Source organism: Magnolia sinica, chromosome 12 (genome assembly GCF_029962835.1).
Source record: "Magnolia sinica isolate HGM2019 chromosome 12, MsV1, whole genome shotgun sequence".
Classification (NCBI taxonomy): Eukaryota; Viridiplantae; Streptophyta; class Magnoliopsida; order Magnoliales; family Magnoliaceae; genus Magnolia; species Magnolia sinica.
The window spans coordinates 70,797,845-70,817,950 of NC_080584.1; the positions used below are offsets into that span (position 1 = coordinate 70,797,845).

At 39.6% G+C, this 20,106-nt stretch overlaps 1 protein-coding gene and 1 non-coding gene across 2 annotated transcripts; one reads left to right on the top strand and one right to left on the bottom strand.

Annotated features, from left to right (window-relative positions):
* The first annotated feature begins 352 nt into the window (after nt 1-352).
* On the top strand, nt 353-11,427 carry LOC131221629 (formin-like protein 5). Its single transcript, XM_058216919.1, has 7 exons — nt 353-768; nt 2,842-3,574; nt 4,007-4,670; nt 5,130-5,332; nt 6,354-6,593; nt 7,894-8,743; nt 10,963-11,427. The coding sequence occupies exons 1-6, from the start codon at nt 610-612 to the stop codon at nt 8,721-8,723; spliced, it is 2,829 nt and encodes a 942-aa protein (XP_058072902.1). The 5' UTR covers nt 353-609; the 3' UTR covers nt 8,724-8,743; nt 10,963-11,427.
* A 7,945-nt stretch (nt 11,428-19,372) lies between these two features.
* On the bottom strand, nt 19,373-19,456 carry TRNAL-CAA (transfer RNA leucine (anticodon CAA)). The gene has a single exon. It is a non-coding gene; the product is annotated as a tRNA-Leu (tRNA).
* Between the last annotated feature and the right edge of the window lie 650 nt (nt 19,457-20,106).

Below are 20,106 nucleotides of genomic sequence, written 5' to 3' on the forward strand. Positions count from 1 at the left end.
GTATTATACAATGGTGGGGCGTACGGGATTTAGTGCAAGTACGGCCCACTTTTGAGTGATCCAGGACGTTGATACGATGCAACTAACGGTAGATGACCTATGCACGAAAAACAACGTGATCGGAAGATCCTAGCCATAGAATATCAGGCCTTTCATTACTTTAGGAACTGTTGCTGAAAGATCTAAAAATATTTCCATTTTAAAAAAATTTTATGTAAGGCCCACAATATCAACGGTCTGGATCACTGAATAGTGGGCCCCACCTGCACAAACCGAACAGCTGAATGGTCCAGTAGAATATCTCTGACCGAGAATAATATAAAAAAAAGCCCCTCCTTTGGAAGCTTCTTTGAAAAACCCTACATATTGAACTGCGTCTGGTCAATCGCCAGCTAAAATCAATTTCCAATTCTTTAGATTTTCAAGCCCCTCTTTTTTGATTGATCGGCCCACCTATTCGTCTTTCTCCCTCAAAAAGGAAGTTAGCATTTTGCACGGAATTTCAGTTCAGATCCGATCCGACTTGAAGAATTTCAGGAGCTCGCTCTTTTCAGCTGATTCTGGGAGATGAAATAGAAAGCATCTGGACCGTTGATTCGAGTTCCGGCGATGGACGCGGTTAAATTCGGCAGCGTCCTTGTTTTCGCTCTCTTGTGTTGCATTCTTCCGGTGAGAGGTTCGGCGTGGCGGCGATGGACCGTTGGATTACCTGGCGTGGGAAAGGGCGATCCGACGGGTCTGGATTCGGTTGAGATAGATGAAGACACGGTATGGGCCTTTTTCTTCCTTTGCCTTCTGTTTTTTTTTCCAGTGTTTGGGTAGACACGAATCTGAAAATTTGGAATTTGGATCGATTGCGTTTTGAATGATTTGGATTTTGTTTAGGCTAAAGGAAGGGGCATATTTGATTTGATTTTAGAAAGGAAGCCAATGTTTTTAATCTGTTGAGGGTGTGTTTGGTTGCCCAAATTTCATGAAATAGTTCAATATATGAAGAAAGCAGCAGAGAGTGGCATTTCATGTAAATATTAGGATATACTTAATTGGTGCAGTGATTGGAACTGTTGATCCGGTGGGCCATCATGTCGATACGCCGTATCTCAAAAGCCAGGGTTTTGGATTGTGGTATGCATCTGATCAGTTACCTGCAGAAGGAACGATGAGAGCAGCGTACACATTCGACCCGCAAAAATCATGATCACTGGATAGTTGGAGTTGTCTGATCACTGCAACTATTGGGCTATAATCTATCTGCTTGGTGACCCACCAGATCAATGGTTCAGATCGCTTTCTGTTAGCTGTCTCTCGAAGCTACCTAATAGCATTTCTGCAACTGAGTGAAATCACGAAACGTCCCATTGCAAATTGGCTAGTCTCTATGGCTCAAATGATGTGTAGCAAGTTACTTTCAGCATGCAAGATAAATTTTGGAGTATTTTGGGAATTGATTGTGAGGGCAGAATGCTTTTCTACCCAAATGTTATACAGTTCATTCAAGTGGTAGTTGAAATGAATGGAATGCTGTTTGTGGGATGGAAGAGCAACTACCCATGATTCGGATTTCATTTTCCATGCCGCCCCAAATGCTCGGTCCATCCAAAATTAACTTGCACCATCCTACCAAACATTATATAGTTCATTCAAGTGGTAGTTGAAATGAAGGGAATGCTGTTTCAGGGATGAAAGAGCAATTACCTACTATTCAGATTTCATTTTCTGTGCCGCCCCAAATGCTCGATGCAGTCCGAAATGAGCTTGCACTGTCCTACTGGTTCAACCGCAAGTCTGTTTTGGTGTACCAAGCACTGCTTTGACAGAACAGAGATCTGAGAAGATCTGTAGGTTGGGCAACAATGTGCATGTCTGCTTTATTAGAGCTGTCGATTTCCACATGGCTCACGAGAGCCATGTGCACCTCACCATCAACATCCCTTACCACTGGCGCATCTAACCTCGAGAATATTGGACATGAACTCCACCAGCAACGGGGTGCAATTTTGTTTTCCATCATTTGAAAGGATTCAGCATCTAGCATTCGAAGTAGTACTTATTCTGTGTTAGTGAGAAACTGATATTAAAGTCGCTTATGATTACAAATTCACTTCAAATGCGATGAAGGATTATAGGCATGCATCTTTTCCAGAGTTTTCTTGCTATTCACGGGAAAACCTGCTTGTTTAGGTTACAAACTGCTTGTATAAGAGTTGAGATTAGTAATGCTGCCAAAGGCAAAGTATTCAAAAGCAGTTGCGTAACAGCCATTATGTAACGGTCACTAAGGAACCATTATGCGTTATGGGCTCGTAACTTGCCATTATGGGAAAACTGGGCCATAACAGCCATTTCCTGTCCCAGCTCCCCTTCGGAGTACGGGATTCTTCTAAGAGGTCTAGTGGAGACAATTCTGCATGGTCCATTTTGTAATAGTAACGTATTACTGAATACCCTAGCCAAAGGTTAGTAATCCAGGTTCTTTAGGAGGTGCACCATTGGCTCTATACTCTTTTCAACCATCCACATATAGGCGAATTATCAGATTACTAGGATTGTTCAATGGTGGAGTTTTCCCTTCTCCTATTAATTGTGGGGCCCACCTATGAACATTATGGATCGATAGAAGGGGCTCCAACAGTACGGAGTTCAGGTCTAGACATGCTTGGAATCCGGGTGGAGCGTAGTTTAGTTCCTCAATTTTTTGATAAATGCATGTTGGGACAGCATTCCTGTTCAGCCAAAAATCATTGCTTCCTGGAATTTCAGTGGTTTACCTCTGTTTTACTCACTGTATTATGCAGTTAACTGTATGTTAGTCTGAAGTATGATTAAATTCTATGACTACAGGCATTGCGGTTGTGGATTAATTGCAGGCCCGATTTGATGCGGATCAAGGAAGCTCCGAAATATTCGGACATTTTCCTTTCAGAGGAAATGGCCACAGTCTATACTGATATCAATCCAAAAGCAAGACCATTGAGGAGAGGCAGCCTACAGGCATTCATCAGTGTCCTGCCTCCCCGAATGAAGCACAATCTTTTGAATTGCCTACGTGAGCAAAACATTCCATTTCATGTTTCTGGAGTAGAGGAAGATGGGAGTAGAAATTGGTATTTTGAGTATCTTGAGTCGCTTTTTGGTTGGCGTCCTGCTTCAAGACGAAATCTGGCTGAGCGATCGTTAGCAGTCTCTTCCCCTGCTCCTGCCCCGGCAGTTGAACCTCCCACTTTCAGTCCAGTACCATCTCCTGACCCAGCACCCGCTCTGGCTCCAAAAGGGCCATTCCCTGTCGAGGTTCCACCGTCATTGAATCCTCTAGATCCAGGCAATGCAAGTTTGCCACCTTCAACTGGTGCCAATCAATTTAGTCCAGCATCTGCTCCACCATCCATGGATCACAAACGTACGAGCAAAAAGACTGTTGTCATCGCCGTTGTTGTAACTGCAGCAGGGACATTTCTTTTCTCTGCACTGCTCTTTTATTGCTATAATAAATGCTGTAGAAACAACTCAAACCCAGGAGATGGACAAAGGGATGAGAGGCCCCTTCTTGCCCTAAGTTTCAGTGATTTTTCAATCGGTAAGGAAACACTTCGGATCACTTTTTTAAAGAACTATACAATGTTCAACCGAGCTTTTGCTTGACCCAGTGGCCCATCATTCAGTTATTCAAGTTATTCACATGGTAGGTCCGGGACATACCCCACATCTCCCTCAACAAATCATCCTGATGGTCTGATTGGGCCCTATTAAATCTGGACCATTTATTGTAATTGTTTATTTGCATTGGATGGCTATGATCATCTGATAGGGGAGATATTAGGAATAACCCGTCCCCCACAGCCCACCAGATGAACAACTTGGGTTATGTTGAAGGTGAGCCCTGCCTTTATTCTTGGTCAAACATGTCGGCATTTCTTTTGTTTGAGCCTCATATGATATTTTATTATTTTTCCGTATACTAGTTTACTGAAATTTAGTGCTTATTTTTTTATTAATTTTGTACTTTCAGGTTCTTCTCATAAACCTTATGGTTTACAAAATTCAGATAATCTACAGAAGTTTGGAACTGTGCCTTTTAAAACTAGTCCAGGCCAAAATGGTTGGACCTCATCTTTGGGAGTTAGCCCAATATCTCTAGAATCTGGTATTTCTAAGTCTTCCTCACTTGAAACTACATCAGAACCAGTTTCTGTATTTGCCGGAACTTCAACTTCACAATCAACTCCATCTAGCAATACCACTGCATCAGTGCCACCTCCACCCATGATGCCTCCAGTCAGGGCTACTCCACCTCCTGGGCCACCACCTCCACCACCCAAACCTTCCGGGCCGCCACCTCCACCACCCAAAACTCCTGGGCCGCCACCTCCGCCTAAAACTCCGGGGCCACCACCTCCGCCACCCATACCTTCTGGTATCAAGGCTGGTCCTCGACCACCACCGCCACCAATGGGTGCTTTTCCACCTCCCCGTGTGCCAAATTCTGCTTCTTCGAGAATGACTCAACCTTCACCACTTGGGCCAAACTATCCTAGAACTTCTGGCCAGGAATCTGGAACAAGTGGGGAAGCCGAAGCTCCAAAAGCTAAGCTGAAACCATTCTTCTGGGATAAAGTCCTTGCAAACCCTGACCACTCGATGGTTTGGCATCAGATTAAATCAGGATCCTTCCAGTAAGTCTCTATATCTATCTCATTGATGATCTTTAGTTGTATCTAATGAGAGCTTTGTTAAGCCCACAGGCATCACCACACATGCACCACGCCCAAACCTGGAGATTTTGGAGAAAAATGAGCAGACCATCTGTTGGGCCATACAGTGTAGATGTCCTGCCCAAAATTCTGGCTGGTCAACTCTTTAGGTGGGCCATGCATGATGCATGTACAAAACAATTTATGTTTAAAAGAACTGCAAACAATCTACATTCAACGAACATGGCCTGCCTGACGAGTGGGCCATTTATAAGGTCAGATCATCTAGACCATTGGGTCGCCCGATGTCGCATACTCGCACCATGCTGGCACTTTTCACAGTGCATGGACGTATGTGTAGGCATAAGCAAAGCTAAACTCATGAAAACTGAAATACTATAGGTTGTGAATACACTAACACAATTGATTTTGAATTTACAGGTTCAATGAAGAGATGATTGAAACTCTCTTTGGTTATAGCTCTGCTGATAAATCCAAAAACGAGCGGAAGAAAGAATCATCATCGAATGATCCACCTAATCAGTTTGTTCAGATTCTTGACCCCAAGAAGGCGCAGAATTTAGCAATTCTTCTGCGGGCGTTGAATGTGACAGTAGAAGAAGTCTGTGATGCACTTCTGGAAGGTGAGATTTTCTCTTTCTTTACAGGAAAGAATTTCTTGCATCAAAGACGGACATTATGTGATTATCATGTGGATAAGAGAAATGTAATGCCACACGTTTTATTTTACATGTCATGAGAAAGCTAGAGAATCGTCAGTCTCAGAGCATGAGCATCATAGAGCCTTGATGCATCAGAGTGTACCGTGTCCTAATGCATCAAGTTAAAGTGGGATCCATGCTACATACTTCAGAGAGCCAGTCTGTTGATCAAATAGGCCCCACCATGCAAGAAGAATGCCCAAAAATCTCCCAGGTTGGAAGATCATTACTGAGATCAATGATCTAGAAATATGCAGTTAAAAAATAAATGTAACAGTCTGGTGAAAAGACCAAAATTTGGATGGTAGGATCTTCCAATCTTAGATTTTTGGGGCATCACCATCCATGATGGGTCCATCAGAGAATAGTGTGGATAACTATAACATGGGGCCCATTTGTACAGACTTGGCACATCAGGACACAACGTGTCGTAATGCATCGGGAGTCAGGACTTTATAACGAAATGTAAAAGCTTGCAAAAATAGTCCAAAATCTGCTGCTACTGTAACTCCAGAAGCAGCTTCTATCTTCTTCAATATATTGTGGCACAGCTTGCTCTTCCTCAAAGATGTTAATGGGCATATACTTCTGTTACTCGTGGCAATGGTTCCTCCATTTTTCCATTACATGGTTGCAACCTGTCTGTAATTCCTTGCTATCTGTTTTTGAAGAACTTGGTCATAATTTTTATTTTTATTTTATTATTTTATTATTTATTTATTTTTAATTTGAGGTCTGCTAATCTCAAATGCTGATGTGAGAAAAGGCCCCCATGCTCTCTTTGATTAGTCACATAGCCGCCATACTGTTATTTGTGTCTCCCATTTCCTATATGAGCCAATGCATTTTGTGTGCACACCTTTCTATTGCACAGCATGTGAAATTATCATGTTCGTATTCTTTAATTATCAACCCTATGTCTAATAATCTTTTGTTTGATCAGGAAATGAACTTCCTACAGAAATCCTCCAAACATTTTTGAAGATGGCACCAACGGCAGAAGAAGAAGCAAAACTAAGGCAATATAATGGCGAGCTTTCCCTACTTGGCCCTGCAGAACGGTTCCTAAAGGCGTTGGTGGATATTCCTTTTGCTTTTAAACGGATAGATGCATTGCTTTTCATGGGTTCTCTTCAAGAGGAAGCCTCAGGCATTAAAGAGTCTTTTGCAACTTTAGAGGCAAGTCCTTGGATCTGTCAATTAGATGTTTTATTTGATTTCTCATCAGACTTGTTACGTCTCTTTACGTCATTCTCAGATTCGCAAATTATTGTTTATACACTAAAATTTTCTGCTTTACTTTGAAATAGAAATTCTTAATTAGCTGGCCTTTCAGAAATTGAGGTTGACTGGGTGCTTGGGTAAGAAGGTTGATCTTCTCGAAACAAGAGCCATGATTATACTGACCACTTTCCTGATGGGCCTCACCATGTTTGGGGGCAACCCAAAAGTCTCCTAGATTGGAGAACTTAACCCTTCAATTTTTTTGGCATTTTCACATTAAATGTGGACCTCTGCTGCATTTTTTTTTCTGAACTATCTATTTGCAGTCCACTGAATGAAGGGTCAGGATCTTCCAATTTGGGAGGTTTTTGGGGATCTATCGATAGTGGGGGTACTCTATCAGATCAACATTCTGGATCTCTGAGCCATGGGATCCACACGTATGCAATCAAAAGCATTAGCTACTTGTATATTTCTTGAGGCTCAGGACCCTATAACACCTCAGGAAAATAATTCAGAAACAAGAAGTAATTTGTCAGTTTGTGCACAAGCGGCTTTCCCATGAAAAATAAAGGAGAGAACAATGCCTTGGTCATAATGGGTGCTTGGAAGTGAATGAAATTAACTAAAAAGTAATAGCTAGGGTGTTTTGGACGCACTATCAAACTGAATTGCAAATATTGTCCAATAGAGTGGAAATAGCATAATTGTATTTTATTAACATCCATGCAGAGTATCTAGGCTCCAAATTTCTTCCTCATCACATATGCTAGGGAACACATGGATATGAGACTGGTCCGAGTTGGCTACGATCCAGATGAGTCAACTCGGATTTGGTGGCAACTGATCTGGTTCGATACCACGAGTTGGCTCCCCAGCCCCTGAGTCACCTCTGACTAGGCCGAGTCGGACTGATTCAGCCCCCAAGTGGCATGGGTTGTGATTTGGCTTGGGGCTGAACAAATCGGTCCGAGTGTCTGGGACTTAAAACCACGACGGAACATCATTAGTTTTTGCAATTTCCTCTTGATTAAAAAGTGAATGTCCTCAGTACAACTCTCTTTTTGCATCCAAAGCAGCCTAAAATCTTCCATCAATTATTAGTTCAGATAAAGCCATGCATGTGTAGGTGTTCTCATGTTTTTGTGCCTGCCGGCAGTGCTTGTGCCCTTTTGCATTTCATTGCCAATACGCAACATTTTCTTCTATGTACAATTAACCAATTATTCCATCTCTTTGCCATTTTATATGATAGGTAGCTTGCAAGGAACTCAGAAGCAGTCGGCTGTTCCTGAAACTCTTAGAAGCTGTTCTCAAAACTGGCAACCGCATGAACGATGGTACATTCCGTGGGGGTGCACAGGCATTCAAGCTCGACACACTCCTGAAATTGGCTGACGTCAAAGGAGCTGATGGCAAGACCACACTTTTGCACTTTGTCGTTCAAGAGATAATCCGTTCTGAAGGCGTACGGGCCTCCCGTGCCGCCAAAGAGAGTGGGAGCATCTCTGGCATGAAATCAGATAGTGCAGGCAACAATTCTCCCCATGAAACGGGTGACCACTACCGTAGCCTTGGCCTTCAAGTGGTTGCAGGTTTAGGTAGTGAGCTTAAGAACGTCAAGAAGGCGGCCGCCTTGGATGTTGATGCTTTAGCAGGCACAGTGGCGCATCTCCGCCACTCACTGGGAAAGACAAAAGAGTTCCTAAATTCAGTGACGAGAAGCATCACAGAGGAAAATGGGTTCCACCAGACTCTTAAATCTTTCGCAGAGCATGCAGAGATTGACATTACATGGCTGCTTGAGGAAGAGAAGAGAATACGATCTTTGGTGAATAGCACTACAGTTTATTTTCATGGGAAAGCGGGGAAGGATGAGGGCTTGCGTCTATTTGTGATCGTGCGAGATTTTCTTGGCATGTTAGATAAGGCATGCAAAGATGTCAAAGAATCGTCAATGAAGTCACCCAAAACACCAAGAAACAAGGAAGCCCCGACCATGCCGCCTGTTCAAGATTCCCGGCATCTACTTTTTCCAGCGATTAGGGATAGGAGGGTGGATAGTTCTAGTTCTGATGAGGAGAGCTAATCTTCCTAGCTGGTATTGAGGTATGCTGTCTTTCTTTGGATTGGAAGTGAATTTCATTTCTTGTTTTTCTTCAAGCCTTTAAGGGCCCATTTGGATCCTAGGAAATGTAAATTCTGGAATTCCAGTTTTATGGAGTTTTTCCTCAGACAGGCCTGGGATTCGTGAATCGGTGGATTTTAAAAGCCCAAAGTAGGGATTTGGAGATTCCATCCATTCATGTCTTATTTCTGAATTCTAGAATTGTGGAACTCAATCCCCACAGCCCTACTCATCTTCTTCCCATCCAATGAATCTGTTCCTTGTCATTGTCCCCACCACCAACTCGAAATCCCCCCTTCCACTTTCACTAAATTGCTGTCTACGCCGCCACTTCCAAAGCCGCCACCACCACCACCACCTAACCTCCATCCCCACCACCGTCTCCTCCAAACCCACCACAATCATCCTTTTCCTCCTGGCCCATCTCCAATTTTCTCCACCATCCCATCTACTTCAGATTACACCATTCTTCATTTCCTCCACCTCAATTGCACCACGACATTACTCCTAGTTGCGTGGCACTGTTACCACCGACTCTTGGCATGGGAATTGCTTTATCCAGAACACCACCTCATTCTGGCCTACCAATGCCCTTACACCAGCATGGATGCTAAGTTTATCACTTCTTCCTCTAGCATGACTACCATCTGTATCACTGACTCTTCATGCTCTGCCACCAAATCAACACTCTCAAAACCATTTACCAAGCAGTGAAATTCCAGTTTACAAGGGGATTCCAGGAATTCTATTCTATCAACCAGATGGGCTATTCTGAGGACAGGGACTTCTAGGAAGTCATAGATCCAAGGTTTTAACCATTTCAAGATCTCACAATTTTATGTCCTAAAAGGCCCTAACTGCTAGAAAAATCACTCCTAGAAGGCCAATGAATTTCCATACTTCAGAAAACAATGCCAACACAATTACTTCAAACTCTTATCCATTTAAAAAATAATAATAAAAAATAATAAATAAAAAATAAAAGGAACAAAAACAAAGGAAAAGGAACAAACTTTTGAATTGACTGAGAACTCCCCCTCCCCCCAAACACACACACACACACACACAAAAATCCCACCTTCCCACAAATAATCAAAGAAAATATGGGTGATCCAAGATATGTGGCATCTTGTGCAGCTAGTCCATATGAGTGGGACACATGGTTTGGTGATCCAAACCTTGGCCTGATGGTCCTAGTCATGGATGCAGGATGCCCAGAAGATATTGTAGATTGGCAAATCCTAATTTATCATTGAACAATCGCCGACAAACTAGGTTATTTAGAAAACAGCACAACAATGGTCTGGAAAAGGGGTAAAAAAGAAAGGAGGGCCAAAGATTGGATGGAAGGCTTGGATCTTCCAATTGGAAAAGTTTCTGGGGCATCACCCCATCCATGGTGGTGCACATCTGATTAGATAAGCTAACCATTGAAGCACCCATTTTCGCGAGACAGTCTGCCCGTGTTTGCTTCTCTAGGGATAAGAGAAAAAGAAAGTGCACATGACCCTTGCCTATATACGCTGCTGCTTCAAGGGATCTGGCCCATCTGATTACATAGGAGTCTCCTTCCACTGTTATCAACCTCTTTTGATGGCCTAGAGCTACCACTTCAGCAAAATTGGAGTCTCTGATCTCTAGAGGCCCTGAGAATCAGCCAGCAAACTCCACTGCTGTCGTGCACAACTCCCCGATACCTTTATATTTTAAGCAGCTGAAAACAGCAATGTTTGGGGTGATGAGTTGATAGTTGACAACCATTGTTCTTGAAAATGTCTGGAGCATATGTTTACAAAGAGGAATTATTGGGTACTGAGCCTCACAAATTGTACAGTTTGCAGAGGCTCCCATTTCTGTTCATGTGGGGCCCATTGATCAAGGTCCAGATACTCCAGGCCATTGATCTAATGGGCCCAGAAAGGTGCCCCAACAATCTCCCAGGTTGGAAGATTCCAATGCTTCAATCTTTGGCTTATTTTCAATTGATTGCGGATTGTTGCTGTATTTATTTGTTTTTTTTCTCCCTAAAACTGTCTATTTGTAATCCACTTACTATGAATCCTGATTCACTAATCCATCCTGTCTAAGGCCCTGTCAATCCGATGCATGTAGATCATGATCATCTCTAGTGCTTCCATTCTTTTGCATCCACATTGATCTGAATTCTCATCCTTTTCTGACTTTATGGAACTTTGTTCAGGTGACTCTCAAAAGATGGATAGAAAGAAGTTCCCAAAATTCCATTCCCACGCATTATCTCCAACTCCGTCATGCAGGCAACATCAACATCTTCACCTTCCCTTTCAGATTCTTTTGTATATGCCAATTATAGTCAATGAGAATCGATTCTTTTGTACTATCTGAGCGGGTGAAAGCCATTTCCATGTACATCATATCATCAAAGATAACCCAGCTCAGAACCATGAAGAACAGATAATGCCTTCCTGAAACTGATGTCGCCATCACATAGGACTGAGGATATGGAGAATCAACAGCTGCTGGATCCACGTGGGTTGTGGGCCCTGTCGCCCAACTTGTGCATTATTAGTAATGATTATGATTTATTTTTTTTCATGCTATTAAAACAAAATTGAAAACCAGCTTGAATGCCTGTGAAGACTTCATTCTCCAATCAGTCTAATTTATAGATAAAAACTATATGATAGCAGAATTTTTAATGTCAATTGCTTTGAGATGCTGAAATTACAGGAATTCCACTGGCATCTCGAAAATCCAAATGCAAAATGCTTGCATTGTCTGATTTCTTTCACAAAAATCATTGGCTGCGTTGTTTTGCATGGACACATGATCAGATGAAATTCATCAAAGGAATCTGCAAATAATGTTGGTAGTAGGGGAATGAAGACAGGAGGCGTGCCACAACTTTGTAAAACACTATTTGGGTTTGCAGTTTCTACAAGGGACACTTAGTTCAGTTATTCCAACCGTTGATATAATGGGCCCCCGAGCCGAATGCACCGAAAATACCCAGATGAAAGATCCTAGCTGTAAAACATTTAGCCCTTTTTCATGGTTGACTGTGAACCGTTTGCTTTTTTCTCTTAACAGTCATGTGTTCATCCCAACTATAGGAATAGGATTCTGCCAATCAGGAGGATTTTTTTAACTTTTTTTTATATATTTTTTATTTTTTGTGAATGGGTCATCCACTGGATAAGAGAAATGTAATGGCTAGTCACAAACTGCCCCTAGACATTATCAATATTGCAATTGTGCAAGATCTGAGCTCTTCATTTTCTATGCCCTGCCTTGTATGTACATGGTCCATATATCATACTGATCTGGTTTTCAGATGGGCCAAGCTCATATGAAAAGTGGACAGCTAAAAACTTGATGACTATGGCCCACCTGATGGATGACCTGCATTTCACACAGTTGAGTGCTATTTAGGTATCCTAGACTAGGAAGCGGGTTGCGTCCGAACCCGGACCAGAGCTCTTGTGGAGCCCACCATGATGTATCTGTTTATCTGCGCTGTCCATCCATTTTCTCAGATCATTTTAAGATATAAGTCCAAAAATAAAGCAGATCCAATGCTCAAATATACCACACCATGTGGTCCACTTGAGCGTTGGACCTGCTTCATTTTTTGTGCTCATACCTTAAAATGATCCGAGAAAAATTGGTGGACAGCGTGGATATACAGATATATCACGGTGGGCCCCACAGGAGCTCTTGTAGGACGAGCGGGGTTGGGACGGAATTCACTTCCCAAACTAGAACTACTCATCATTGCACAGCTCAAAAAAGAGATATATGCTAAGGCAAGGCCATAACACTCGGAAAATTGGGGCGAAGCAGTGCTCACTGATTCTAACAAGAGTGCAGGAAAGCTACTATGGAAGCCAAGCTGATAGGCCTGTATTTTTAACTAGTCTGGTGGGGCCTATTGGCATAGATGGTCCGTTCGTAAGGGGTGCAGCCTTTACTGTGGGGCCCACTTTGATGTATGTATTCTATATCCATGCTATCCATCCGTTTTGCCTGATCCTTTTTAAGGGATGAGACAAAAAATGGAGTATATCAAAATCTGAAGTGGACCTTATCAAAGGAAATAGTGCTGATCTTCCATTAACAACTTATACTAGGCCATACAAGTTTTGGATTGTAAATAAACATTACGGAAACATTATAGTAGGCCTTTGGAAGATTTTAATGGTGGGACATTCAATCCTTACTGTTTCCTAAAATATGGTCCAGCTGAGATTTGGATCTGCCTCATTTTGGACTCTGCCTTAAAATGATCTATAAAAAAATAGATAGACAACATGGATATAGAATACATTTAGGCCCACGGTCATGGCCACACCTAATCCGGTCCCTTTTGTAAGCACCTTCAAAAGGGGCACTTGATATCTAACCGGTGTTCTAAGTTAAATTCCATTTAACATTATATGTTTGAATGCACTTTTTACAAACCCCATCTCATCTTCTGCTAGGAAAATAGGTATTGAAAGACTAAATTGATTTTTATTGAGTCTAACTAAAAAAGACCTACCAGCCTTACTTGAGTCGGCCTGACTACTTTGTTGCGTAGCCCACATTTGTTTTTTCTTTTTTTTAGCATGTGATCCCCTTAAGAAATCCTCAAGCTCAGGCTGAGAGTGTGCTCAAAGTGAGCCCAACATAAATATTTTAAGTCGAGCTCAAGCTAGACTATTTTAGCTAGTCATAGGCCCAGGCTAAGATTATTGTTAATGCTTTGAATCTATAAGCAACAGGGTTTGTCAATGCCATCAACGGATCACTCGATGCCATTGACCAGAGTTTGATGCCATCGAAATGTACTCAATGCTATAGAAAAAATCCATGTTAGTTGCTGGAACATTTTGGTTTTGTTAGTCGATGTCATCGAAGGTGTTCGATGCCATCGAAATCCCATCAAAGATGTCATTGAGCACGCGCACAATTGCATAAGTGCGGAATTTGTTTCCTATTCCAATTGTGATACTGCATATATATATATATATATATATATATATATATATATATATATATATATATATATATATATATATATATATATATATATATATATCGGGTGTAATTGGGATTTGGATAGGACTAGAAGAGTTCTAGGGCTTTCAAATTCGTTCTTAAGGGTTTCAAGGGCACAACTTAGGCTTATGAAATGGATTTGAGGTTTGTTCGAATTAGTAACACTATCTCTTATATTTATACTTTCATAATGCATTACTAGTTGGGTTTTTTTTTTTTTTTTTCTAAAAGGGTTTTTTCATGTAAATTTCAGATTTTTTGTATTTGAACTTCGTTGTGTGATTGGTAGTATTTTACTTGATTCATCTTTGTGTGCTTCCATAATTCTCAAACAAGTGGTATTAGAGATAACATTGAGAAACAGATTGAATCTGAAAGCAATATATCAATGGCATCTAACTTGAAGTTCGATGTAGAAAAATATTCTGGTAAAAATAATTTTTAACTATGGAAAGTTAAGATGACTGGTGTCCTAGTTCAACAAGAATTGGTTGATGTCCTCTTTGAAAAGCGATCGGAATCTATGATTAAAGATAAATGGAACAAGATGGATAAGAAAGATAAAACATCTATCCAATTATGCTCAACGAATGAGGTCCTCTATAATGTCATGAGAGAAAACTTTAGTGAGTACATTAGTAAAATTAGATAACATTTATGCGAAGAAATCTCTTGAGAATCATTTGTACTTGAACCTTCAATTGTTCAATCTGAAGAGAACTGAGGGGACTGATGTTGAGGCCCACGTTAGTAACGTTAATAGGTTGATTTACAAATTATTGGATGTGGAGGAAACGATGAAAGATGGGGATCAGGCATATATTCTATTAAATTCTCTCCCGACTTAGTATGAGCCATTCGAGGACTCATTGTGCACCAGTAGAATGACCATTAACATTGAGACTATTGTCTCAACCCTTCAATTAAAGGCGATGAGAAAGAAAAATGGTGACATAGGTGCTTTAACAGATGCACTGGTTACGAGGGGAGAAATTCTGAGCAGGATAGTTGATCTTTACGATCGAGGTCCAAATCTAAGGGTAAGGACAAAGGTAGGTTGAAGTGTTGGAATTGTGGGATGACCAGGCACATGAATAATGATTGTAATATTAAATTAATAAAGGAGAATTCAGATGCTCTTCCAGGGAAGCCAACATTGAGGAATCTAGTGAGGAAGCAAATGGTAGTGACATACTGGTCGCATCAAAATCTAAGTACTTCGACGAAGAATGAATTTTGGATACGGGAGCTTTGTACCATATGACCTCTCATTGGAGTTGGTTCACCAATTATAATAAGTCCAATGGTGGTCAGGTATTTATGTACAATGATATGCCTATAAAGTGTTTGGTATTGGATCGTTGCGAATCAAGATGTTTGATGGCTGGAGCGTATCTTGACCGAAGTGAGAAACATTCCTAATATGAGGAAGAGTTTAATATCTCTAAGAGCACTCGAGACACTTGTGTGCATATTTATTGGATTTGATCGTATCCTTCAAATGAGGCACTCATAATCATGAAGGCATAGAGGAATGAAAACTTTTATTGGTTGATCAAGAGCACTTCATCGGGTGGAGTTGCAGCGTCTGTAGTGGATTCCACATCAGCACATATGTGGCATGTACGCTTGGGCCACATGAACAAGCAAGACATGAAAGTACTTGAGGAAGGAGGCGTGACTCTAGAAAAAATTCACACGAGCATGAATTCAGTTGACATTCATACAAAGTGATTCCCACAGAGAATATCAAGTTCTATGTAACTTCTCTGGGCTTAACAAAGGTGTAAATGGAAGACGGAGTGTGCGCAAAAAGCGATGGAGGAGCTATGATGCAAGGTGGAATTAGAGATGAGGATAACAAGCTATGAAAAATGAAGATTGAAGATATGGTGGAGATTATTGTTCATGTCTTAAATTTGTAAGCAACAAAGTCTATCGATACCATTGACAGACCACTCGATGTCATCAAAGGTGTTCGATGCCATCGACAAATCGTCAATGTCATCAAAGTCCCATCAAAGGTGACATCGAGTGCGCACGCAGAATTGCATAAGTGTGGGATTTGTTTCCTATTCCGATTGTGATATTATATATATATATATATATATATATATATATATATATATATATATATATATATATATATATTTAGAATGTGGATGCTGATAGAAAGATTATTGCTCCCGTGAGGTCGAACAGTGTGGGCCCCACTGTGATGCGTGTCGACCATCAACACCATGCATTTGATGGGTCCCCTCTAAATTATGGGATATCCCAAAAATCAGCCGTATACGGTACTCAGGTGGGCCATACCATCTAAAATCATGTGAAGACACGCCAAAAACATATAAAAGCACTTGGTGGGGCCCACCTGAGTTTTGAATGCTACTAAAACTTGGTTTGAACCCTCATCCAAGTGGGATAAACATAATGGATGGCCTGGATTTGCAAACCACATCTCAGTGGGCCCAAAAAATGATTATGAATGTTTTAATGGTGCACGGCCCCTCCCCACTTCTATATGTGGTGTGGCCCACACAAGTCACGGATTGACTTGATTTTTGAGACCTAGGCCCACGATGGAATGGTGCATCTGACTGATGGGGTAGATGTTCGGAACGCATCACGGTGGGGCCCACACAGCCCGACCTCATGGGACGGTCCCATCAGCTCGAGCGCATAGTACCTTTTCTTTCTCATATATATATATATATATATATATATATATATATATATATATATATATATATATATATATGATTTGGGAAGGAGTATAAGAGTTCTAAAGCTTTCTAATTCGTTCTTAAGGGTTTCAAGGGTATAGCTTGGGCTTATGAAGTGGATTCGAAGCTTGTTCGAATTGGTAACACTCTATCTCTTGTATTTTTGCTTTCATAGTGCATTACTCGTCTTTTTATGCGGTGGGTTTTTCCCGAAAGGATTTTTCCACGTAAAATTCAGATTATTTGTGTTTGGACTTGGTTGTGTGATTGATAGTACTTTACTTAATTCATCTCTGTGTGCTTTCGCAGTTCCCCAACAAGGATCAGGCCTTAAACAATACAGATTTAACTTAGAGCTTGGACTAGACCTAACCTAGCCCATTAACACCCCTATTCATATGAAGACTATTGGCTATGCATGCAGTCTTGAATAGAGGTTTCTTGTTGTACCATGAGACAACCAAAGTTATCTTTATTGATGACTCAATCAGAGAAGGCAAAAACCATAGTTGAATTGGAGTATTTATAGTTTATGTGATCGATTAGCAGCATCAGATAGCCGAGCAATTACTCTAATGGGTTATATAATATGATAATGAGAGCATAATTTGTTAGGAATCTATGAAAGCAAACTCCAAATTCGAATCAAACAATCAAAAGATAAATGCAACAACGTATGCACAAAGGATACGAATTTTACATGGAAAAATCCTTGCGGAAAAAATAAATGGCACAAAGTGACAACAATCACTATAAGAACAAAAAATACAAGAGATAAATGCATTTGCAATTTAGAAAACCTCTATTTTCTCCTCTCCAGACCCTAGAAATGTTTTAGCCCTAATTAAAATACCATAATCCCACAATTACACCCACATATATAGTATTATACCTAGAATGGGAAACAGATTGCGCACTTATGCAAAATTGTGTGCGCCATCGATCTAAGCATAGATCAATCAACATCTATCGAGCAACACTTGATTGATTAAGCTCCACATGTTCGATCGCTTAAACACGCTCAAAAATGTCCAGAAAGTTTACAAGCATTTTTCAAATATTGTCAATCTTTAGAGCGTCCAGGTCAATCGACCGAACATGTCCAAAAATGTCCAAAGATCAATCTGTATAATTTGGAGCTCACTCAATCAATCGACCAGGCTGGTTCGTCAATCAAGACCCATATTTCATGTACAGATTGAAAATATGATTAGACAATATAATTTAGTTGGCAAAGAATCTAATATTTTATGGACGTACAAAACACATCAAAGTGCATCACATTTCATACAAGATAGTTTTGTAAGGTGGCGTTAAACTTATATCAATGAACATAAAAAAACAAACCTCCGGTATCTTCACTAAGTTTAAAGGGAAACTCAACATAATGTGTAAAGAATTACGACTAAGAGAGAATGCTAGAGTGGCAATTACTAACATAATTGTAACACCCTGGTTTCTACCGGTAAGTAGAGTGTCTTAATTTCATTTATTACTGGTCTTAGGATTCCTTAAGTTAATCTAATTATACTTTAGCACTTGATCATCATATGATTTTAGTTCCTAAATGGGCCATAAAAAGTAGATTTAAGATTTTATCCATTAATCTCAAATAATCCAACGATCAGATTTACTTATCGTTAATAATCAATTGTTTGAAGGGGTTCTAAACTAGTCTAAGTACACTTAAATAGTCAGTTTTACTATCTAATAGTCATATTCACACAATCTAGTGTTGGATGATTGAAAAGGATGCTAGGGACTCGATGAACGGTGGATCTGGTGAATTGGGTCTTGGACGATTTCAATGATTGATTTAAGTGTCAATAATCAAATCTCACACATTCGATGATCGTCATAGTAATCCAATAGTTGGATTGTCTCTAAAAACATATTGCATATGTCCTACAAGATTTTCTTGGAACCTTAAAGTGTAGGTGTATGGATAGTCTATAAGAGTAGTGAGCAGATTTACACATATATATTATCGAAAGCCTACAATACTTTAATGACACACTTCCAATCACCAAGATTGGATTTCAATGGTACAGATTACTTATTTTCGTATCAGGATCATAATTTAAGGATCAAACTAATTGATGATCAGTCCTAAAGGCTTAGATCGCATCTAGGGTTGATTTCCTTAATAACGTGGTGGATTATCTTAAAAATCAATGGTTGGAGGCTAGATCTACGGATGAAGATTATTCCTAATGATTATATATAAGGTAGAATAAAGGTGAATATTCGAGTAAGCTAGATTTGTATTTATAATTGGTTGGGTCTTCATAGTAACACCCAAGTACTCAAAAGTACATGGCATTACGATAATGCCAAAGGGGTTGGGCTAGTGAGAGTTGTGACTATTGCAATTATGAATGAATAAAAATACAATAAAATTAAGTGTTTAAGGCCTGTTTGTTTCGTCAATTCCCCTTAACGTGAAGAAAACATGTCATCATTATAATTTTACCATGATCAAACCAAACATCCAAATCATTGATCAAAAGTAAATGTATCAAAGGGAAAGTAAAAGAATTTATAATCATCGCACTTTTTCACAATATTATTATGAAAACTTTTAATCTAAATAATAATATTAATTTATTTTAATGACAATTTGACATTAAAATGTAGAAATGTTATCATTATGATTTTATTGTAGATAAATCAAATACTAAATCAGTAATCAAATATAGTTGTTAGGAAATGAGTAATTTGTAATCATTGTCAATTTCTTTTAGGGCTTTTTTTATTAATGGAGAAACAATGATAGAAGCACAATAATTACAAGTATAGATTATTTGAAAGAGAGGTAAATTTTCACCTAAATAAAAATGAAACTGAAAAAATAAAAATAAAAATTGTCAGAAGTGGGATTTGAACCCACGCCCTCAAACAAGGACCAGAACTTGAGTCTGGCGCCTTAGACCACTCGGCCATCCTGACTTGATATGTAAAAATTAGCAACATATATTATAAATATTAAACATCTAAATTTAAACATTACATTATTCTAAAATCACCCAAAATACATGATAAGATTTAATAATAATAATAATAATTATTATTATATTAATATTAATCATCATAATTATAATTGAAATATGTGAATTATTCTAAAAATATACACATTATAAGCAATATTCATATAATAAATATAATATCAATTGATAATGAAGTAAAGTAATAATAATAATGATTATTATAATGTTGACTAATGATATATAAAATTAAAAAATAAATGACAATTATAATAATCTGATAACAATAACTAATAACACCAATACGAATTATACTAATAATTCAATTATCACATAAATAATTTGGAAAAGAGAAGTTGATTCACCTCCCAAGTTAGATTCGACTCTAACTTGAGTCTGATTGCTCCCATTGCACGAAGACTCGAACCTGATGAACTAGCTGATGAGATGCTAGACAGAAAGAGCTAAAATCATACCTCAAAAACAAATCTGGACTCAATGAAAACTTACTGAGTCAGCTTGTCAGCAACTCGATGCAAGCTGATAGCACAAGGGTAGGCCCGAAAACGAGTTTCCTATGAAACTTGACAAAGCCAAATATTGATGGTAAGAAGA